Raw genomic sequence first — 24,986 nt, 5'->3', positions numbered from 1 at the left:
CCCCCTTCTCTCTCTTTGGGCAAATCGACACCACACAACCGCGGTGTTAACAATAAACTGTTGGCACGCACTCTAATCAAGGTGATTTTTAATAATTAGCTGTTCGGAGCACGTGTGTAGGTGAGTGCCGCAGGAAAGTCGAAGCAGTYACTGAGGTAGAAAGTTTCAGATGGAGCACGATGTAAAGTATTGCAGGCTCGTGCAATAATTTTTTTATCCATTTCACGGAAATAAAGACAAACCAAATAGATGGAATACGGCACAGAGTGCAAGTGAGACAGTCATCTGAGCGTGCTTGTTTGTTTTCACCACTTCCTTTCTTGTGTTTTGTTGCTCTTTCCTGTATCAGCACAAAGTTAATTGGTTGCTCTTTCATGCAGACATGAGCATGAGTGGAGAGTTGAAGTCAAGCCGCTCCCGGGCAGCCACGAAGAGGGCCTGCAACACCACTTMTGGGTGAGTGTGAGCCCCCCGTGCACACACACAAGCATACGYACTCAGAGATAATCACACGTTGTTCGCTGCAGCTCCTTTTTCTCTAACTCGACGGCTGCATCTCAGTTTTCCAATAAATGCAGCGTTATTTGTTATTAGCTTCATACCTGCTGTGTGTATAAGCTGCTATTGATTTCAGCCAAAGGTGCAGCCTCCATCAGTCAATGTTTTAATCTATCTGTTGATGTAGTGCACGCGTGTGATTGGAGCCGATTGCTGTTTTATTGCAGGCTGTGTGCAGAGGGGAGCGGAGGGCAGGTGGAACGATGACAGTGTGTGGGCTTGTTTGAATTTGTTCACGCTTTTATTAGTCTTAACTCCGTTCTACTCTCTGAGCTGGAACTTTTCCTCTGACTGCGGCTCCGTGGCCTTGAGCTCCTTCACCAAATRTGAACAGTGTCACTGTCAGATGAGTCGGTGTCGAGCTGGAGTAGATTGTGATTTTCCAGAGGTTTTTTTTATCCTGCAGATGCAGTGGCGCCTGTTTTCTGCATATTTTGCAGGAGTTTGTGTTTTTTTTTTCATTGAAAGTGAAGCAAAAATATAATTTGCTGGTTTGCTGAAAGCATTTAGTGAATTATTTTTTAGATGAGAAAAGATTAAAATAAATTACAGTTCAAATATTTTAAAGTGGGATTTTGTGAAAAAAAGTTTTGAACAAATACAACCCCATTTCCAATGAAGTTGGGATGTTGTGTAAAACAAACAATAATTTGCAAATCCTTGTCAATTTMAATTGAATACATTACAAAAAGAAGATATTTAATGTTCAAATGGATAAACTTTATTGATTTTTTAAATTGACACTCAATAAACGTTTGGTTACTGTGGACATCTTGCCCATTCTTGTTTGATGTTCATTCAGTTTTRGTTTCGGCCTTGATGTTTACTTGCAGAGTTTCATCCAGATTCTCTGAATCTTTTGATGATTTTATGGACTACAGGTGATAAAATCCCTAAATTCCTTGCAATTATACATTATGTTATTCTTAAATCTTTGGACTATTTACTCATGCAGTTGTCCACAAAGTGATGAACCTCTCCCCAACCTTACTTGTGAAAGACTGAGCCTTTCAGGGATGCTCCCTTTACACCCAATCATGAAACAACAGTTGTTTGAGTATTCCTCAACTTTTTCAGTCTTATGTTGGCCCTGTCAGCGTTTTTKGAACATGGTATAAAATTCAAAATGAGTGAATATAAAATAAATAAGAAAAATACAGTTTATTCTTTGAGATATATTCAATTAAATATAGGTGGATAAGGATTGGCAAATCATATTGTTTGTTTTACACAACATATTGACACGTTAGTTTTTCCCCCAATAAAAATGTTGCACTTGTGTTTTAAAATACCATWAAATTAACAGGCCATGTCAGTCCATAAGTAGTATTTTCATGAACTGCTTTGGCATTTTTTGAAACTAAAGTTGACGTCAGAAACTTGGCCCCGGCGGACCAGCTGTCAGCTCATCAGTACGGTCAGAAACTAATTGTATTTTTCCTGAAAGTTGTTATTCAAATAGCATTCTATGGTTAGAAATTATTTATTCATAACYTTCAAAATATATGAATATCTTCAAAAAGGCTATGCTGATATCCAACCCAAAAACATTTAAATGAACAAATATTAGCAGATATTTCAGGACAAATTACTTATCCCAAGATAAATTAGAYATCATTACCTTTACTTCTGTGCAGCTGGAGCCCTACATGAGTTTCCATTCAAAACTAAATGCTGAAATAAATATTCACGCAGGATCGTCACAAAACAACTCAAAGAATRTCATATTTTGGCAAGAGATGTTGTGAGTCATATTTAATGTAGTWTATACCCAGCATGCCCTTGTTCTCATTGAGCTTGTTCACAACCCAGATCTTTATTTGCTCCCTCTGACCTTACCCAAAAAGATCATTCATCCAACACCCCATGTTGTTATTCAACAGTGTGCATCAATGAATTAATGAGGTTAGTCATACGGCACAGCACACATGCATGCACCCAGTGACTAACCACTGACAGAAAACACCTGAGGTTTCAGCCCTGAATGGTCTGATATGGTCTTTTTTTTAAATAATCAAATAACGCCTAAAGCAAATTCTAACAGTTAAGTTGATAATTATCTTTTGCTGCCATAAAAGGCAGGCAGTCATGCAATTGCTTGTGTGTATTTGTGTGTTTGTGTGTATTTGTGTGTTTGTGTGTATTTGTGTGTGTGTGTGGGGGGGGGGGATGTCTGTCTTTTAGTTAGCAAAATACCCCATCAACCACTGGACAGATTTTAATGAAACTAGCTTTTAAAAGAAAACTTAACCAAGGTAACTATGGAAGAGGATTAGGGAGCAAAAAATAATATTTTTACCTTCTGACTTTTTTTCTCAGAACTCCAAGAAGTCAGAATTTACATTTTTTCCCTCAGAATTCTAAGAATAAAGTCAGAACTCAGAAAAAATTATATTTTTGCTCTTCTGACTTTAGCAAACACTAAATGTCTAAAACTGTCATTTTTCTTCAGATACTTAATCAAAATTTGGTCTGGTGGAGCTGAGTGTTCTCCCCAACACACTCTACTGAGACTATTTACCTAATATTTACTATTTACTTACCTAATTTCTCTCTGGGATCAATAAAATATTTTTGAATTGAATTGAATTGAATTGAATTATAGATCACAAGATCTTTATTTCAAACTATGATTTGCAATGTTTTGCTGATAATTTTAATCCCTGTTTAGGATATGTGTTTTTTAGTCTCTTGTCAGATTCTTAGCCCAATCCAACGTTGTGCTTCTTTATTATGTTTCTGTTTTCCTATTATTTGACAGAACTTTGTGGTTTCTTTCTGACTCGTATTAGTAATAGATGTCTGCCTCCTCCCAGTTTAGGCTCTTCTTTGGGTCTTCCTCTGTCTCACCATGTGTCCTGTCTGAACATATGYCAACCTCTGTTGAAGCCAAAAGCACAGAACTTTACTGAGAGACTAAGGAGACATTAGTCAGTGACACCAGCAGACTGCATGCTGTCACAGAACTATAAGAAATGAGAATGACTTCTTCAAAGTTTATGTGCTTTGAATTGATGTTTTTCATTCAGAACATCTGTTTCTCTGTCACAGATTTTGTCACAGTGATGTTGTCTTGTTTCTTCAGCTCTACATTTCTTTTCTTTTTTGTGAGTTTAAAGCAGCAAGTTCCTACTGCGAAGTTTCTACCATGAAACAAAATTGTCCTTTTTTAAATTATATATGAGTCCAGCAAATCATCCTGTTTTATAATCGTGAGTCTTTGGCAGTGGCACCAACACAGCTTCTCCATAAGAAACACATATTCCAGTTTTTGTCCTAATTTTTGCACATAACAAAACACATATTTTTCTTCTCCACTTGTTTTTTATTTTATTTTATTTAGCCTATATAATTGGCAATAAAGACATAAAAAGGGGAAATGGGGATGTTTCACTGAAGAATCAGACATTAATCTTTTGGTTGAAAGTCTTGAGAAAGCATGTCCTTTTCTAGTCTCTTGACCCTGTATTTTTTGTTAACTGATTAAATGTCGACTGTTTCCTGAGAGGATGTGGGCCCATCACAACAGTTTTTGGTGATGCCATGGGACTCTTGATGCAGTGGTAAACTTATTTATGATTAAAAGAAACAAACGGGAGAAGGAGACTGGTGCATGCATTTCTGTGTAATAAAGAGTATCTGGACCTATCTCTGCCTTGAACGTCACACAAATTTTCAGCTCTAAAAATAAAACAAATAACATGTTCCAATCTACTGTACATGATTGCTTCCCAAACCCAGAAACTCTCAACACAGCTACAGTCAGAAAAATGTAAATCATGTTGCAACAGCCACCAAAAATCTCTCTGTCCCGACTCCAATCATCCTGCTCTGCGCGTCTGGCAGCAGAGCGCCCCGTCTGCTGCCTCCCCCCCCTCCGTCCTCACAGAGCGGGCCAACAAACAGTCCTGCCTGTGGCCTAGATTACTTCCCCCAACAAACTTTCAAACTCCCGCCTGAGACGCTGAAGCACTGTAATCTGTTCATGCAGGTTAACAACAGCGCTGAACAGATTTAATTGCTGGCAACTTGTATTAGCCAGCTCAAAATGAAATTTTCAACCTCTATTGTTGAATCTAATTAAAGCTTTTCATTTCGTGTCCAAATATAGTCCGAGTCGTTTTCATGTTTCATGATAGGAGGACCTGTTTACTCTCTTGTTCATCTGTTCCTTCCCTGCATATCTGTCTTTCTCCCCAGTATTTGCTGCAGAGCGACCCTGTTGTTATCATTTATCGTTGCTTTCTGACTGTGTCACCGAGTCTCTTTTAGCTCAGGGAGCCCCAGCTGTGAAAGCAGAGTTTGGGTGGAGAGAGTTCAGWCACAGATGCTGCAGCAGCAGCCGTGACCTCTGTGTGCTCCGCTGCACAACTACAAAAGCTCACTGTACTGTGTGGCCCAAACAGTGGGGCTCAGGTGCCGGTGGAGTCCAGATGTGTGTGTGTGTGGGTGTGTGTATACTAACTAACACACGACTGAAATTAGGGGAAAAGTAGGACAAAAGATTTGTTAAAGTCAGGTTTTCTTCTTTTATATCTTTTGTCTCTTCAGTCGAAACAGTGCTGATTTTGCCTCCTCCTTCGTTTTGCACCTCAGGGAGGCGCAGAGGGAGGGGAGGGACTGTCCGTCAAGCGGAGAGTGTGCTGAGCATCTGGTCTCTGGTATTTTCGTCTGTTTTCTCCACGGATGCCACTAATAATTTTCCATCATCTGTTTTAATTTTCACAGAGACCAGTGATAGAGGAGGCTGGTTTAGGCTGGTTGCACCCATCTGTTTGATATGTTTAAAACAGGAAAAGGACGGGGAGCAGAAGTGGATTTGAACTTTGTGCTCACAGGAGCAGTGGGTGACAATGAGGAAGACACAAGTGAAAGGTTAATTTGATGACCTATACAGCTATTGATTGTTAAATACACAGGCTATTAATCTTTTTTATCAAGTTAGTAAAAAGAAATATAAATGTTTTGTCTCTAAATATCTTCAATAATGCAAAAAATCTGATTAAAGACTATTTTACACAACATTTTACATTTGTGATATTCAATACCACCAGTTTCCCTTCCTCAGAGTAGAACTCAACAAAACTGATCCAATACTGAGACTTTGTGCAAATACACCTGTATGGTAAATTTAAATATACTGTGTAGCTTAATAAAAAAATCCAAGACATGAGAGTAATTTATTAATCTAAAACACAGAAGTATTGATGTAGTGTTCATGRTTAAATACAGCAAAATAAACTATTTCAAAGGTAACAGATCTTTGTAACACTTGGATTATTTACATAATGACTTTAATTRCTGAATGTTTGGCCCCTGAGCTGTTGGTCTGCAGTAACTGTGGCCCTCTGAGCAATTTAGTTGAATAGCCGCTGTTCTAGAGCATAAAGTTCTGGTATCAGTATCAATATTTCAGTATTGATCTGCAGATCACTACATTTCTCCCATGTGTATGTTCACAAATTTTTTTAATTAAAATTTTGTTAGTTTTTTAGGCTTTAATCTTGTCATAATCTATATTTTCAAATTCTGTTTTAAAGTTAGAGGATGTAACTTTTATAATAATCAACAGAAAATGTGTCTAAAACTGGGTGAATAAAAACCATCCGTAWGCAGAAGCAAACCAGCTCGACAGTTCTGGAAATAAGTTTATAAAATAATTTAAAAATTCACAGAATGTAGCTTTGCTCAGTTTATCTCTGTCTGCTCCGTTTGTTTCTGCTCARCATTTGACACTTGCTCTGGCAGATTTTAGATGAGAATCCAGCCCGAGGCTCACTTGGCTGACATCTGTAAATCTACCACACGCAGCAGAAAAAGCAAAGGGCAAAAAGAGGCAGAACTGAAGTTCACTGCTTTTATGATTAACCTCTTTTTTGGTTCAATATTTACACTTATTTCTGTGACATTACTGTTTTTTTTACAACCAAATCCCTACATTTTTTTTACGTGTTCGGTAACGGAAACCTCTAACTTAAATAAAACATGTTGAATGTTATGCTGGGTAAAAAGAATAAACTAAGCCCAGTAACACTCACAAAAATAAGTATTTCTTTTCTGTTGCAGTTGGCATGCAGGTTGTTGGACAGACTCAATTTTTCTCACTATGAAAGATATACAGTGTGTGTAGCAAAAATGACTGATTTTTATTTTTAATTTTTTATGGGCTTATCTCAGCTGTGTTTGTATTCTGAGCAAAGCTGTCATATTGTTAAATAGGATATTTTGGGACATGGTGATTTTTTCCCTCTCTTATTAGAAACACTGGTGTGATGTGGCAACATGCTTTGCATCGTGCATCGTCTGGTGACAGTGAGTCATAGTGTCTTTCAGTATTTTGGAATTTTCCAMAGGCAATCATGGTGTCATCTATAGCTTTACATTATTTTGCTGTCATTTACATATTTCATTTGTTGGGCTGTGGGCCACACCCAATCCACGGGTGACTTCCATCCAGCCTACCAATGGACCCCCCAACAAAAAAGAGAATATAATAATAAATGACACATATTTTACTTATATTACTAAAAAAGAAATAAAAAGTTTTTTTGAGATGTAGACTATCTGTTTACAGAATCTCAAAGCAAACCTATGTGCTTAGTCTGCTTAGAGATGCTGTCTGCCATGAAAGTTTGAATATAAGTTGTCAACACATTGCCCAAAGATAAATATGAGAAGTTTACTGAAGTTGCAAGAACATAAACAACATAAACTTTTTACCAGAACCAGAACAATGCAGGAGTCTGCACTCAAGCTGTSTTATGCCATTGCACTTCAAAGTGAGTGTTTATTTTAACTGTTAYAAACACATTTGAGCATGAAATGTGTTAAGTTACTGCACTGTATGTTGGTTTAATAAACATATTATGCAGAAACTTTTTCTAAATGGCAGTTTTATTATGTTTGGGTAAGTGTGCAGCACTATGTGGCCCTCAGGTAGTGTCAATAAAAAATGATGTCCCCTTCCTTCATTTAGGTTGCCCATCGTCTACAGTCTCATTTGATAACCTGTGTGCCAAGTATGGAACACTTTTCTTTTTCTCCAAAGCTACTTTACGGGAAGCGCTGTTTGTTGAGGTGAGCGACCCCATAGTTCTGATTAGTGGTTCTGTGGCTCATTCTACAGTATATCTGATTACTGCTGCAGCAGTGTGTTGGCAGACTTTTAGTTGGTTGCCAGGCCTCTGGGATCATGTGCCATGCTGTATTCAGTCTTGTTTTAAGCTCCAAMTGCTATTTTGAATGAAAAGAGAAAATGTTGAACAAAGCTCTTTCCAAATGCAAAACCCAAATGCCGTGAATAACAGAAGCACTGAATGCAACACTTACACTGGTAGTTGAAGAGGGAAAAACAGTTTCCGTAGGCTGAATTCCATCAGTGTCTTTGTAATGTTCGAATCTGTCTCTTCTTCAAGACGTCYCTCTGTCCTGCACGCTGAAACCTGAAGACAAAAAGCGGAGAAAAGAGACTCAGCTTTTCTTCTGAGCTTTTAGTCTCAACCACTTCTGTCTCATTTTGTGTGTATACCTGCATGAATTACTGGCTTATGGAGTGAAGGACCACAAACAGTGAGCGCATCACCATTATGGCAGTTCTCACTGATGCTGTGGCCAAAAAAAAAAACAGCCCACCAACCATTCACTGAGGCCTACTGTTTCCTCCCCCTTCCACTTTACCATCAATTTTACAGCATAACTGCCATTTTCACTTCTCTGTCCAGCCTCTCCCCCCATCCCTTGACAGCTTTCTCTCTGCATGGATACACAGACAATGTGCTGTTTGCAGTCCATTCCTGAGAGGTGATGGGGCTGTTCTGTAGGTAAAGGTCAATGCAGTCTGAGGTGGATGTACTACTGGGGAAAAGGTCACTCCCAGCAGAGAGTGGAGGAAAGTGCATCTGATGGTTTCAGGGCCACTGCCGAAGCCTTCGAGACGCTGGGAAACAACAGAGAACAGCAGATGGTGGATGGAAAGTCATGCTGGCTGCACACTGGATGCTGTGGGGAGATAAGCTCATGAGCTAACGCCAGCCGCACTGGACACATACAGCCAAAAACTAAATGTGATTATGTCACATTAAAAGATTCTCTTTTTTTTCTGAAGAAAGTGTTTATATTGCTATAAGTGCTATAATTAACAGAACACAGCCAGTTTCATGTTATTGTAACTGAACACTCAAATTACCAGCCTTCTTTTTCATGAATTATTAGTGATTATACCTGCAGTATAAGAAATAGAGGATGTTAATCCAAGTTTATTTTYATGAGAAATAGAGAAAAGTCCCTGTGCACAAACTCAGTTATTAGCAAAACAAAGTATTTTTAAAAGGTCTTCAACTTTTGTCATCAGTATTTTAGTGCAATAAGCATGATCAGCAGTGGCGGTTGGTGGTGAAATTACAGTAGATATATGGTAAAATGATGCAGATTGTATTCCAACAACAGRAGCCTCAAACAAAAAGAGATTTGCTATAAACCTTTCTTTTTACTGAACTAAGTTACAGAAAAATTTTACCGCTTTTCTGCTTGGTAGATGTAATCATCATTTGGTCTATCCACCTCCAACCTCTTCTCTTCCAGTTCTTCCTTTCAAAAACATTAAGAGAAACTGGTGAGACATTAAATAATCCACCTAATTTATGTTTAGCTGACTCGCTATACTCAGTCTACACCAAACCCTACCCACATATATTTGCATTCGAGGCACATTATAGTACATCTACTTTCATTAGGCAAAACCTGTGTGACAAGACGTCTGTCAATCATTCTGTACCACAAAAGATATTAAATAAACACGGCTGTGAAAAGTTTGCCCTTTGAAAAGACTCAGACTTTTTGGCACCAGTTTTGTTGTAAATGTCACAAAATGTGATACAACATTTCTAATTTGTGTTTATTAGATATTTGAACATTTTATTGTAATCTCTGCGGAGGGTTTAGCCCTGCTAGCCCTCTTATACCAGCTGTCCCTGATGATTAGCATAGCCAGAGTTGTAAGGTAACTAAGTACAAATACTTTGTTACTGTACTTAAGTAGAAATTTTGGTTATCTGTACTTTACTGGAGTAATTATTTTTCAATGTACTTTTTGCTTTTACTCATTACATTTTTACACAATTTGTACTTTCTACTCACTACATTTTTTTAAAAAGGTAAGAAGTAGAAAGTTGTTACTCCTATTTTATTCTGAGCTGTTATTACTTAAAAAATACTATCCTGATAAATTGTGTCTCCTGGACAGAGTGAATTTAATTGTGGTTAGTTGAGAAGTATAAATACATACAGTATATACCATTCGGACACCCTATTAGCTTGTACATAACCCATCACAGCTGCACGCTGTTAGAAAATACTTTTTTTGGAGAAGTCACCTCCCAATAAATGTCATTTTGGAAAATCTAACTGCTCACTTTTACTCACTACTTTTACTTTTAATACTTAAGTAGATTTTGTGTCAGAAATTTACTTTTGATACTTAAGTACAAAAAATGTTGGATACTTTGACTTTACTCAAGTAACATTTTTAGAGAAGTCTAACTTTTACCAAAGTATTTTTATAAGATACTTGTACTTTTACTCAAGTATCACTTTGAGGTACTTTATACAACACTGAGCATAGCAAACATTATATCAGCAGGATCTGTGTTGTTTTTGTTAACATTTCCATCCACAACATGTTCAGTGACAGAGTTTGAAAGCTCAAAAGGACCAAACAGAGCCTTTTTCCTGTAATCTAACGTTCCTAGCTCCCTTTTTCCTGAAGTAAACTTTTGTCACCAGTGGCTTTAAATGGAAACCCTCAGCCTGATAACAGCAGAGCTTAATAAAAATGATAGTTTCCATAAAGTTGTCTCTTCTGCCTTCTGTAGTTCTCCTGACTTCAGTTTAAATGACCTGCAGATATGGGAATTTGCTGACTTTGTTCCTTCTTCATGCAGTAAAAACTTACCCATTAGCTAAAGATGAATTGGCTGAAAGTTTAAGCAAAAAAATAATAAATCTTCAATCAATTGATACCTCTCCATTCTACAATTGTGTTGTGTTACAGAGCCAGACAAGTTAGTGAGCCCGTCCTGCAGGCTTATCATGCTGTGTGAGTTTGTCCCTCTGCTAATGAAGTCATCTCTATCCAAGGTGCCTGCTCTACACTCTGAAGAGAAAAGTGAGGCAACCAGGTGGGAAATTAAGTAAAGGATACACAAAGGTGAAAGATAGGCTGGGCCGCAACACTCAGAAACAGCCAAAGGACAAGAAGAGGAAGACGAGTGCAGAGGAGAGAGAAATGCAGATGAAGTAGAAATAACAGCAGTCGGTGTAAAGGGTGAAGAAAGCGTAGGGGAGAAAGAAAGTGAGCACTGCACTGCGTGTCATTGGCCCCCTGGCGTGAACAATCCATCTCAAATTGATCTTCCAGCTCGGCCCAGCAGGGCATTCTGAATCAATCTCAAATTGATCTCTGTGCCAGAGGTCGGGAAAACTAGCAGTGGAGCTTATCAGAAATATAGTGGTGCTGGGAGGATCTGACAGGGAAACTTATCACGCTGCACAACAGGAAATGGGCTCTGAGCCCCCGGGGCAGCGGGAGGACGAGCATGCTCCCTGTACACGCACACACACACAGATTCAATGTCTCAGCGTGTACCCAGCACAGCCCTGTGCTGACACATGCTCCCCAGTGTTCAGCACAGTACGGAGGCGGGGGGGCCGTGCATAGATGCAGGCACACAGAGGAGTTTCAGGTGCTGTTACACACCTACAGGCTACCTCGCAAAAGACCTAAATTTGTCAGAGCGTTATATGTCAATAAATTTTAAGTTAGACGGTTGAGATTCGAGGCCTGAAGCTCTTAATGACTTATAACACATTTAATATGTCCTCAGCAAAGCTGTGTGAAAGGCCCGAGGACAGACGATCAATACCAGCCTGCATTTAGACACTCAGTCAGCTTAGAGGAGCAACTTGCCTCTCCAGGCTCTGTGTAAAAAAAAAAGGCAAGCCATATAAACAGTCGCTCCAAAGTGACTTTCAACAGTTTCTCTGGAGACCTAGAATAAACAGTCATGTATTAAACGTTTTTTACACTAAATGTGCCTTTCACAACTTCTTAAGCACATTGAAATGGCAAAGTTTGCACTAATGAGCTACTTTCATTACTGCCTAATGCTCGYTTTTATGGTTCTAAAGGCAGTTGGACTTGGCAGTGCTGTGTCTCACTTTTTATAGCTGCCTGTGTCACCAGAGAGATGCTGAAARTGACATTACACAGCCCGAGCAGGGACCCAAAACACACAGAAAACCAACAGAGTCCATTTTAAATGACAGAGAAAGCTGCTAAATGACAGAACGGGGGGAGCAATAAAAGCAAAAGTGACCAAGGAAGTGTGGGGCTGAGGAGTGATGGGAGAAGGGGAGTGTTGGAGTGTGTGTCAGCATTTAAGACACAGCAGGAGAGCCTTTCCTGTGGCCTGAACTGGAAAACTCMTCTGTCAGCACAGAGGGGTAATGGGGGTTAGCAGGGGTGTAACTGGGGGTGGGGAAAGGACCGTTCGAGTTTTTAAAGGAAAGTGTGACTGCACTGGTACAAGGAGTAATAAAGACTGTCACTACTTCAGATGAATAACTTCTGAAATTACCTCAGACCTGATTTTTTTTCCACAAAACACATCAATAAAAAATGAAAAACTCTGCAAATTAAAGTAATAAATCAGTGTAAATAAAACATATTGTCAACAGTCMGTCCTGCTTACTGAGTTCCTCATAATTTATGGCAGTGATTGATGTCATTACCTAACCTGCATGGCATGAAGCAATCTCAGAAAAAATAAATAGATTAAAAAAAACGTTCCAGAAGTCCTAATGTTTAATTTTGGTGTTGTGCAGAAATATGCTTAAGTTAACATAACAAAATGTATTTGTCATTCATCGGCTCACAGCTGACCCTTCTCATCCTGCATGCAGCCTGTTACTCCCCTCATACAGAAGGTTTCGGTCCGTTCGGACCAGAACATCCCACCAAATGAACAGTTTCTCCCCCTCTGCCGTCAGACTCGAACATTTAGAATCGCGTCTAACTCTGCCTTGGCCACTTTATCACTGGTTTTTAAATTACAAAACCCTGACTATACAGTTTTTTCTGGCCACTTTTATCACTGGATCTAATTGCACCACTCCAACTTTATTGTCTGCTCTGATTACTGTATTGTACATATGTTTTATATATTTTATTATATTTTTTACTTTATCCTTTGTATTTTCTTCATTTGTTATATTTTACACCTATTGCACCTTTACACCGAAGCAAATTCCTAGTCTGTGAATCCTGTTCATTGATAATGGTAAGAAAACTGATTCTGATTCTTCGGATTCTGACATAGTAATACTTACAGTAAAACGCTGGAAGCAACAGATCTGCACACACAGAAGCAACAAATAAAAAATAAAACAACCTTAATTTTAAAACAAATTTTTAAAATACAAGAATTTCAAAAACAATAAAATACAAGAACACTCGGGTGTAATAAAAGAACATAGTCAAAATATGAAATGAAATTTAAAAAGTGGATGGGGAGAACTGTGTAATCCTCATGTGTAGAGTTATAAACGTATTACAGATAAATATTATAGTAAAAATTGTAAGATGTAAATTGTCCAAGAGGCAGTAGTTAATGGTCTTCACAGTTTAACGTGTGCAATGTAACATGGAGTGCAATTAWAAAACAAAATTAAAATCCAAGAGCGAAAAGAGGTGCAAAACAATAAAACAAAAAACACTCCAAATATAAAATGTGCAACATAAYCAAAAYATAAAAATGAATGGTACTTTTTATGTGCATGTACAAGAGTCCTCTTAAAATGTATTTTAAAATAAATTTTTGATGAACAGAACACAACATAAAATGATGCTAAACATTCTATTTTGAAGTAGGAGACTTTAGCTCAAACCTCTGCTACATGGAGCAGAAAAGTGTTGTAATATTTCTCCTCAGGGGCAGGTTCTTTGCTGAGTTTTRTGCTGCAAAGTCAGACGCTAACACATCTGTGTGGACCTATTCGTTTTTACGAGGACTTGTTAGTGAAAAAATGTGTCCCTTTTTTCCCCTTGTTCATCATATTACGTAGAGGTGTGCTTCAGGAGAGCGTGCTCCTGCCAAAGAACAAGGCCAGATCTGTGTATGGAGGTGACAGAGGAAGGAGGAAAAGCAGCTGTAACTTCAAGACTTTTTGCTGCTAATTTACCAATAATCGCATTTATCTATGACTCGTGYTATGTAAGACCTTTGAGATTGCAATGCAGCCCATCTGCTTCTAACAAAATCAACAAAACAAACATATATTGTAGCATTGGGGTTTGCTCTAAATACGGCTTCTGCAAACATCTCCTAGATTTCTCTCCAAGCAAGTTTAAAGGTCCACAACTGTCTTTTTTTTCCCAACATATCCGTCTCTGTTGACATCTCTGTCTGTCTCAGTCTCTGTCTTAACAAGAAGCAGGCAGATACACAGACTGATGTTTACAGAGCTTGGCAGATGTTAGCCGAGGCTAAAGTTTGGTCCAGAGAGGATCACGGACCACAGTCGGAAGTTGACTCAGCAAATGTCAGACCTGTCGATCAAAGTTAGAATCTAAAAGCCGTTCTCGTGAGAGGATGTCTGAATGGCAGCGTTTTGTTTGTCCCAACTATCCTCTAAACGTTCACCTCTTTTCCTAATAACTTTATCTCCTCCGTGACCCGATAACAACGTTTAACATGACAGCAGCTCGTACATTTTTATCTTTTTTTTATTTTTTGTCTTGGTTGAGATGAAATGGGTTTATTTTAGCTCTGCCTCTGTGCAGCTTTGCCCTTTTTGCAGCTGAGCCAAAGTGACTTTCAGCCTTTATTACTTCAGTAACCTCTGGACACGAGCAGAGTTCAGGACACGACAACGATGCTTCGACTTGTAGGGATTGTAAAGGCTGCGAGGATTAATTACTCCCTGCCTCCTCCGGTAACCTTTTTAACTTATTGCTTTAGCTCAGTTCTGACAGGGACCCCGTTAGAGAAACTGTGTTAACATCTCTGGCCCTCACACTCTCTCAGGGTGCAGAGAGATCTTTCTGAGCACTTTGAGATTCACCTCCCACTTTGTGGTGTTACGTCGCTAACTGGCACAAAAAAATCCCAGAACTTACCTCTTCCAGCCAGACTGTCATCTTATAATGAATGGCATTAATTCAGACAGTCCTTCTGGATGGAAAAGCATCTCACATAGTATTGTGCAAGTTTACAAGAAGTTTAAAGTTCAGCACACAGATTTAAATGGAATAAACCAACTGAAATAAGATCACTCATGATTTGACATTTAAGCATTATTTTCTGCACAACACTCTTAAACCAGACATTTGCTTTAAAATCCTTCTTTTTCACATTTAAGTCATTCAGTGTCTATATGAAGTGGAACTGCAATGTTCCTTATTGTAACTCCACAAGCCCCTCAGATCAACTCGTCTGCAGAAACATTTCGTTTATAAATTATTTAAAATATGTCATCAAGGGAAGACCTACATGATGGAGCCAGAGTCTGTCCCAGAGCCAGAGGACAATGAAGATGGTAGTTGGTAAGTCCAGAYATTTTGGCAGTTCTGTTGCGAATACAGTGACTTATTGATTCAGAAAACGTCACAGAGAAAGCTGAACAGAAAAATATGACCCAATATAAAGTTATCTACACAGCATCAGGAGAAAGTAAATTCAACTTTTTTGCAATTCTTGAGATTCCAAGTGGACAACAAAAATGCATTTAATGGCTAAAAAAGTGGATTTTGCATAAGGGTCTGGACTTTCACTAGGTCATTTAACACCTTGATTCTCAATTTTTTGTTTGTTTGTTTCATGCGACTGACCCATCGTGCCTTTCCTTCAAACAGCCTTTATGTTTAATATGTGATACTCATTTATATTTTCTTCTCAGTGTCTTCATTTTCATGAACTGCCTCTCAGATTTAAATTAAAGCCTTACTCTACGTTGTGACATTAAACTTCAATAATTTCAGGCTCATATGTTTACACTCTGGAAAAAAAAGATCTGTTTTCTATTACAGCTCATTGCTAATGATAGATTCACACCTCAAAATTAGTGTGAGACTTAATTCTTACTGACACTCCAAGCTGGCTAATCCAACATTAACTATATTCCACACATCCTCTCTGCCACAGCTGATCCTTCAAACCCATAACATCAGTCAGGGACGTCCTCACGCTGACAACTAGAAGAGGACCTCATTCATTAATTTTATTTTAAACAASCACTCATTTCCTTTCAATTCTGCCWMTTTTGTGTTTTAAATCTCTGACAAGGTGGCCTCTGCCTGCGTTTATGTGCTTATTTACAGAGATGAACACACAATTGGACAAGCAGGTCAAACGGGGGGAGGATATTGACCATCTTTACAGTTTCCTCCCTCTCCCTGCCGTCTAAAATGAACTGCCTGCTCCAATTCTACTCAGCYCTTCGTGTCTATTCAATGCCGTATTGATGCAACACTTCCTGTCTCCTCTCCAGCARCATACTGCTCCCCAGCTCATCTTTTAGATCGTGGTGGTGCAATCAGTTCTAACAGGTTGTCAGTTTTTCTTCTAAAGAGAGGAGTGATAAGTGCAACCTGACACCAAACATGGTCCCATTTTTCAGGCTGAATAAATTGCTTTTGAGGCTGAGATTTAACCACGATGCCTTTAAAAGTATAAATCCATGATTTATTAATCATCGTTATTCTAAAAACTCATGGAACAGTTGGTAATGGAGMACATTCTATTGCATAACAAGGCGTGCCACAAGTTAGGCCAAACAAGTTGGCAGTCTCTGGATATTTAGGTTTGTTCTCAGAAAATATAACAGATGCATTTTTAGCAAATGTTGAGGAGAATGAGGGGAATTTAAGGAGGAAATCATCTATTGTTGTGAAGGTAGTTTTAWATGTGACACTGTCATAATAATCACCTACTAAATGTGTGTAAGAAAGTTCTCTATCTATCTTATATCCATTCATACATCTTTATTCTTTATACTGCAGTAATAAAATCTCCCTTCGGGGTAATATTTATGTCCTATTAAATTCAGTTCAGTTTAATGTCTTCCTCCTAAACTCAGGCCAGAAGCGAGTTTCACAAATAAGGAGCCTGATAACCGAAGGCTTGGCTTTAAATGATCCACACCTGCAGTCAGAGAACAAGGTGTCATGTTTGGAAAATATGCCACAATTAGATTTTATCTGTAGGCTATGACCAATATCACAAAAACACAACATAAATCCACCGAATAAACAAAGCTACTGAAAACAAAACTCTGGCAATAAACAGCTTGTGCTTTATGTGTGAGTTAAAGAATAAATCCTGGACAAAACAACTTCAAACGTTCACCAAAGGAGGTCCAGTCGATGCTACGTAAAGTAAACGTATGTATTGACAAATTATTCCTAATGTGTTCAAGTTCAAGAATCACTAAATCTTTTTTGTTTTCATGAATAATTATAGGTAACTTGGATCTTAAATAGAAAAAATGCTGTCCAAATTGTTTCCCAACAGAAGATTTACAGCAAAAACGATTGGTCTGAGTTCAGAACGTTGAAGAAAATTGTTGAACAAAGTGAGTTTAATCAGACATGATTTGACAATTATATTGTRTTTTCTTATTATAAAAATAGTCAGACTGTCATAAAACTGTTACACTCACTAAAAAATTAATGACTATATTCAAAAATGACAGCAAACAAAGTCTGCAAACAAATCAAATATGTTTCTAATGTCATCTGAACTATGTCACTAATTCTACTTGTGACAATCAGTTTTAAAGCTGTACTAGTGGTTATAGTTATACACATTTGGAATGTGCGTTTTYAAACTAGTTTGTGTAGCTGAAGAATCACTGATGCGCTTTACACATAAAGCAAGCAATGGTGAGGAATAAAGAGTGGATGTGTGAGGAGCAGACACGCAGCGACAGTGATTAAATGAAAGGAAAAGAGGGAGTAGATTAGCTCTGAGTCCGTCCTTAGAGAGTGTCTGAGAGGGCGAACGAGCTACCAGCACTCCCTTCATCTTCTTCTCCTCCCCCATCAAAGCCTCTCCGCTCTCATCTTGATCATGCTCAAAATCCTTCTCTTTCTCTTTCTGCCACTCCGCTAATTGTCAGGCCGTGAACACGCTTTTCTGTAGATATTTCTGCAGGCCAAGAGCAAAAGAATTCCTCCTGTAGTTTTTGCACATATAATCCCCTTTCTACAGCACTCAGTGTTTGTAGATGTGGATTTTAGTCTACTATTTTTTATGCTGCATTAGGTTTGAAAATACAGTTCTGCATAAGACTTTTATGCAGGTAAACAAAAATGTGACATATGTGTATGCCTGTTTCAACTCTGAATTGACCTCTTCCTACACAYCACTGGAGAAAAGGGTTGAATTTTGATTTGTGTGAAAACTAAATTTAGATGTTATCCTTGATGCATGTATGATCATTCTGAAAGTGTAGATGCGAAGCAAAGAGAGAGAAAAATCATTAGACTTTCCATTTCTGAAATATAAAACAATGCAGAAAGAATTAGCATTAAAGGGAGAATATAAAGAGGATTTTTCTCCTGTAATTATAGGCAAACCTTTTAATCTAGCAGTACGTTCAGACAGTTCAGTTTGCATTTAAGCACAAAAGGTGAAATAATTCAAGTAAGTGTGATCTTAAAACAACTCTAATCTAAATAATTTCATAGTGTTTGTAAGAACACAGTTTTCAAAACTGTTGCACTTTTCTCACTTTTCCAGTAGACTGTTATTTTTTAAAAAGTCTCTCATCATTTAAAGCACTTGTCAAATGCAAGGCCTGGGGGCCAAATGTGGCCCGCCACAGTATTTTACGTGGCCCACAAGAGCTTCAAAGATGAACWAAGCACTATGTGGAGGTGCACTGGGTTTAAAAGTAGCCGGCAGCTGGCAAAATGTGTTGTGTAAAATTTCCATTTCACTGCATTTTCACTGTCTACTTTAGAAGCAGCCCAGTTTTACTTGGAAATGGGAAGTTCCCACTTACAAATTGTACACTGAAAACTGAACTCCCCCTCTAGTGGGAATTCCCTGTTGGAAAGTGGGAGAGTTCAGAATTCAAAACATCGGCTACCACAACTAATCAGTGAGTAAATTCATCTGAAAAAAAAAACTTTTATTTTAAATAGTATTTCCATCCATCCATCCATTATCTACACCCGTTTCTTCCTTTCAGGRTCACAGGGGTCACTGCCGGTGCCCATATCCAGCAGTCACGASGGGTGGGGTGCACCCCGGACAAGTCAGGGCCACACATAGAATGGGAATGGTATTTTTGTATTATATATTTCACAGTTAGTCAGTTGTACATGTTTRTGGAGGAAGTGTTAAAATGCTGTTTCTATGCAGGACATACCACRTGAAGCAATGAGACAAGGAATGTGACATTTTGTGTGTTTAGTTGAAGTTAAAACACAAACGTTGAAATTTGATTACAACCGGCCCTTTGAGGATCACCATAWTACTCATATGGCCCTCAGTGAAAGTGAGTTTGAYGCCCCTGATTTATAGTAAWWATGTATTTGTCTGTGATACAATGCAAATGAAATGTATTTAATACARCTTGAGGAGAAACTTTGTTTTTCTCCGAGCCTAAATTTCATTGTAAGCAGTCAATATTTCAYTCTGACCTCTTTCAGTAAAACCTGCTTTGACTTGACTCTAATATCATTTTAACTGTCAAACTTTCAAAAGAAAGAACCATTGGCAATTTTCTAAAYGCTTGGAAGTTTAGCACAATAGAAGAAATGATTATTTGTCACCAAATATGTCACCACAACCAGAAAACAAAACAAAAAAAAAAAAACTGGATCATTGATTTTCTGTCACTTACATTTAAATTGCATCTGTCAAGGTTCTAAATGGGGTGAACAACATCTCAATACTTCAATTTTTCTTCTAAATCTGTAAAACGCTGATGCTTTTCAGCCTTTAGTGCTTGTTGAATGTAGAAGGAATCTCTGGGATGCTCTTTTCACAAAAGCAACTTGGCTTTTCCCAGGGCGCACAAAAACACACACAAAGACACGCTGGAACGAGATGATTTATTGCCGGGCACGTCTAATGGATTGCTTTGGCACATGAGAAATTATAAAAAGAAATTAATTAGCCTTCAGTGACCCCGCTGTCCATCTGCTGCTCTCTCTTCTGGCTGAGGCGTTCGGCTGCTCTCTCTGCATGTAATTGCAGTTTAAATGGGCCGTATTTACCTGTCGCAGATTTATCTTCACTAAATCACGTGAAAACACTGACAGCCTGTCATTACTGCACCACAATGACATTTTAATGACATGACCATCATTGCAGTACAAACAACTGAATATGTATTCAACATGCAGCAGTTACGGGATCAAAATGATGTATAAATACATCGTTTACACTGGAAGCTGTTACTCTGAATAATGTAACTGCATGATTCCMTCTATGAATAATTAGTGATTGGTCACTCTTATGCAACGATGATGTGTGGATTCAAGAAATGCAAAACTTAATTACAACTAATAACTGGATTATGTCCTGCCAACTTTCATTACCTTCTGTTTTCATCTCATGGTTTCTAAAAAAAGGCATAATTATTTTATGAAATCCTACCAATATTCACTCAAACGTTGCATTTTCAGAACAAAATTCTATTTATATATTATAATCATCTGGCAAAATTATTGTTTTGCAAGAGTCTTGCAACAAAACCTAAACATGTCATGAAACAGTAATTAATAAAGAAGTGTGTGTTTAATCTGTGACACTAATTCTAATTTTGAACGTGAAAAACAGAATTATAATGTTGGCTCCGTATTCTACATTCAGTTTATTCCAACGTAAAGAGTAAATTTCAAAATAAAAGCACCAAAACAAAGCGAGCAGCCGGTTTCTCTCAGTTTTTTTGTGGGGCTTTTTTTGGTGKAAAATYTCCTTGTGATGGACTTKTGACCTGTCCAGAGTGTACCTCGCACAGTGACTGCTYGATATGGGCACTAGTSTCCCCCTCGTGACCCCTCGTGWCCCTGAAAGGAAGAAGTGGGTAAAAGATWATTAATAGATGGAAAATCTCTTTTCTGCCTCTGGCTGAGTTTTTTCTGAGAAAAATAAACTTTCTTGAAAAGTTTAGAAGTTTCAATTTTTCTCTGTATTCCTTCATTCTCCTGTAACTTAGCTGATACAAGTTGTAAAATACACCCCACCTACTTTTTTGTGCTCTCAAATGAATAAAATTGATTTTTCCAATGGATTGACATAATGCGTTAAACCAGCTAAAACCTCATCTGTTCCAAACTGGATAATATAAAGCKATCTTTACATTAGAATGAATTTATGCTTCACATTTTTGGCAAGTATGTTGTTCAGAGAAGAGCACTTGTCATAAATTATTTGGAGGTTTTCTGTCCCCTGAGCTTAAAAAATCCAGCTGGCAAGAGACACAGAAGAGTCTGCGAGAGCAGTGCTGGAGGAAATGTGATTACAGTCCAATCCAAAATAATTACAGTTCAGATCCTCACAGAGGTGGTTAGTCTTTGTTTTTCTGTGATTACTCTGTATATATTTCTCCCTTGCTTCTTCTTTGTGTGTGGAGGGGGAGGGTGTGTGTGTGACATCAGTTTGAATGTGTAGTTCCCCACCTTATATACTGACAGAATAGTTTATCCTTAGAGAATGTAGAGTAGAATCAGGAGACAATATTCAGTAAAGAGTTGATTCCCACACATTAATATAACAAATTATCTCAGGAAATGTAATTTTATTTTGTGTTTTTTGTTAAATTAGTTTTCTTTTCCAATTACTATTTTTTTTCTCTTTTGTTGAGTGCAGATTACCTTCTGTTTTTATGTCAAAATTTAAAACAATACTTTCCTTTGTATTGATGCTCAGAGCAAGTGATGGGATGACGCTCAACTACTTCCACAACAAATTTTGGGTTAGTTTATGTAAAAGTGACTGAGTTACAGCCATTTATGTGTTTGCATTGGTCAATTAGGTGTAGTGATAAAAGGCCATTTAAAAGTTAATCAGWTGTAAAAGTGCATCCAGTGATTATTTTCTGAGAATTTCTTTAAAACTAAAGCGATTTATGAGATATTTCACTAACAAACAGACAAACAACAATTACTCATTTACTCTGTGAGCATCTTATTAAGACAGTCAGCTTATTTCTTTTTCAAAATAAGATAAAATAAGCTTGGTTATCTCAAGATAACAAAAACTTGTGATACTTGTGTCTAAATGAATAAAAGCCATTCTGTGCTTCAGTAGAGAAACTCTCCCCACTCCATCCAAAAAAGAAAAAGCATTTAAAGTTTCAGATCATAACGATAGATTAGTTAAATATGAGTAGACGTGGACCGTGGAAGATTTAGAGATGAAGTCAGTCTAAACAAAAAAGAGAACTAACTTATCAGATAAAAGATAAAATGATAAAGGCAGACGGGAGCGAGTCGGGAAAAAATGGCACAGAAGGATGGCGAGCCACATGGAGGGATTATTAGCGACTCATTTCAGGGATTTGGGGGCGAATGCTGAGGTCTGACACACCAGAATGTGATCTCACTGTGGCTTAGTGTCACTTTTCTCTCCTCCATTTATCCTTCCGGTCCACCTGGATGCACCAACTTCCAGCACATCTGAGTTCACTGTCATGTCGTTCTCGTGCCTCTGATTTGTTCCGTCTCACTCGTGCACGTGGTTCAGCTTTAAGCTCAAACACAGATGYGTTCAGTGGGTGATACTACAATTGCAAAATGATACAATTTCTTATGGATTTTCCAACTGGATGCTGCAGCAGAACAAATTCAGTGTTTTCTTTTATTCCAGCTGGTTGAAGATCATGAACACAGTTTTCTTTCCAGATGAAGAAGTTTTACTTTATAACTGTGTTCAGACTTTACCCCAGCTGCTTGTAACTTTAAAGTGAAATGTATAAAAGCAGAAATAGAATAGAAAGAAAGCCTCCTCGGTAAGTTTTTTTTTTCAACTCTTTCTCTGACTTTTTCTGTGCCTCTCATGCAGATCTGACTTCGACCTGGACTATGACAGCTACCACAAGGACTACTATGACAGGTACAGTCAGAAAGCTAAGCTCACACACCTTATTGCTTGTCTCTGTGTCACTGAAAGGAAAAGGAAAAAGCTAAAGTGGATTTTTTGCCTTCCTTACTGTCAGTCATTCCGTCTTTGTTTACAGTGTAGCTACTTAGCAAGGAGCTCGCTGCTATCACCCACAAGTCTGCAAATTATTTATTTCCTCACTCATAGACAGATACATTCCTGCTGTCAGTGCTATATATATATATATATATATATATAAATACAGTAAATAAAGTTCACTTACAGTGTGTGCCTCAGTCTCATAGTCAGAATCCTACTTCCCTGTGTTAGCCCTAAGCCAGGGGTGTCACTTTTATTTTCACCGAGGGCCAAATGAGCATCATGGTGATCCTCAAAGGGCCAGTTGTAATCAATGTCAATGTTTCCTGTTTAACTTTGACTAAACACAAAATGTTATGTTCCTCGTCTCATTGCTATGACTAAGCACCACTAACAAACTACTGAGCTCTATGTGGTATTTCCTGCATAGAAACAGCATTTTAGCAGGACGTCCTCTTATAAACACTGGAAATCACAACTGACTGAGAAATAAAAGCCACAGAAATACTATTAAAAGTAAGAGGAAGAAAGTTTTACTCACTGTTGAGTTGTGGTGAGCAGCTGCCGTCTTGAATTCAGAACTCTCCCACTTCCCAACAGGAAATTCCCTCTGGGGGCAGCGTTCCATTTTAAATTTACGACTTGTAAGTGTGAAATTCCCACTTCCCAGTACAACTGGACTGCATTCCATTAACATCGTAATCTGGAACTGGGAAGTGGTAGTGAAGTAGTTTCTCAACAAACCACATGAAACTGCATTCCAGTTAGCCCACAAGCAATTGTAATGCTTCCGCTCACCTAGCTACAACACTGCTACAATATGAGCAATGACAGACAGCTCTTCTACGGTTGTGTCCAAAACGAGAGGCCRGTCCTCTGAAGGCCAAATTTGTCGGCCGCTTAAGTCACAGCACCGCAATGAAGGCCGTCCAAATCCGAAGACTCCTCCGATGCAGCTGACAAATGCATCCTTCCTTTGGCCCGAATTGAAGGACTGGTCCGATGGATCCTTCCTGGCCCACCATATCCCATAATGCATTGCGGCCTGACCAGAGATTTTTTTTGCTATTAATGGCAGACGAAGCGAGAGAAAAGAATAGATTTTAAATAAATATGGTGGTATAAAATTTAACATTTTCAAGCGGTTCTGTTTTTACTACTTTTATCATTTGTATAGACATGTTTTAAAATATTATTTTTGTCAGAAAAAACTAACTTAAATAGCAAAATAAACATGCACCTACGGCAGGTCCATTAGTTCTTCAAATATTACCTCTAAGTTAATTTTATTGTTTTGTGAATATATACCAAGGACTCGGCCTCCCGTTTTGGACACAGCCTATGTACGTCATGCAAMTAAAAATTGATTTTATTACATACAGGATGCACAGAAAACACACTACAAAAACATTAAAAATGATAATTAACAGTAAAAGTTAGGGAGTTAACTTTCTTTCTAAAGCTGCGCGTAGCCCCCATCTTGAAATCAAAACTGGGAGTAGTCGCCGATGGTAGTCGCAGGCGCTTTCACTATATGAATGGGATTTACCGCTGGAGGGGGCAATCCAGTTTAAATTCACAAATGGGAGCAAGAAAATTTCCCCTTCCCAGTGAAACTGGAACGCCTTGGCAGAGAAAATGCAGCAAAACTGAAATTTTACACAGAATATTTTGCCGAAACTTTTGAACGCACTGGCTTTAAAGCAGCGTGCTCTTATTTTAAGACATTAAYACATCTTTGAAGCTCTCACTAGTCACATGAAATGTCGTGATGTGACACATTTTGCCCCCAGGTCTTGAGTTTGACAYGTGAATATAGCCTTTAATAAGCCTACAGCAAATAAACGTTAATAAAACCAAAGGCAAACCTCAATACCACCACCTCCCACTTTTTTTTTAGCAATTTTTCACTTTTGCAACTACTTAGATGTTCTTGTCTTAAGTGTCTCCATGTATCTTTCACTTGTAAAGATTCATGTTTCATCCAAACACAAAGGAATTTAAGCTCGAGATGAACAATCCTGAAATTGTTCTTTAAATTTTCAGTTCCTTCTCGCTGCCTGGACGAGTTGATAACAAGCATCTGGGACAAAATACACCTCCACGAAACACAGAAATTGAGTTTATTGTTTGGGACGAAACTCTAAGCTCAGCACTTAGTCTGCAGTGTGTGTGTGTGTGTGTGTGTGTGTGTGTGTGTGTGTGTGTGTGTGTGTG

General features: G+C 38.2%; 1 protein-coding gene across 2 annotated transcripts in view; it reads left to right on the top strand.

Annotated features, from left to right (window-relative positions):
- The window catches only part of LOC106513209 (RNA-binding Raly-like protein), a 41,273-nt gene that overhangs the window by 5,128 nt on the left and 11,159 nt on the right, over window positions 1-24,986 (top strand). Inside the window, exons 2-3 of one of the 2 annotated variants that reach the window (XM_014001928.1) lie at window positions 381-456; window positions 22,632-22,682. In XM_014001928.1, coding sequence (XP_013857382.1) covers window positions 381-456; window positions 22,632-22,682 — 127 coding nt within the window. The remainder of the gene's footprint in view (window positions 1-380; window positions 457-22,631; window positions 22,683-24,986) is intronic. The other variant, XM_014001929.1, reaches the window with a different exon arrangement.

This window comes from Austrofundulus limnaeus, unplaced genomic scaffold (assembly GCF_001266775.1).
Source record: "Austrofundulus limnaeus strain Quisiro unplaced genomic scaffold, Austrofundulus_limnaeus-1.0 Scaffold10, whole genome shotgun sequence".
In the NCBI taxonomy this organism is placed as follows: domain Eukaryota; kingdom Metazoa; phylum Chordata; class Actinopteri; order Cyprinodontiformes; family Rivulidae; genus Austrofundulus; species Austrofundulus limnaeus.
Note: the sequence above shows the minus strand (reverse complement) of the source record. Positions and strands in the feature narration are given on the sequence as shown.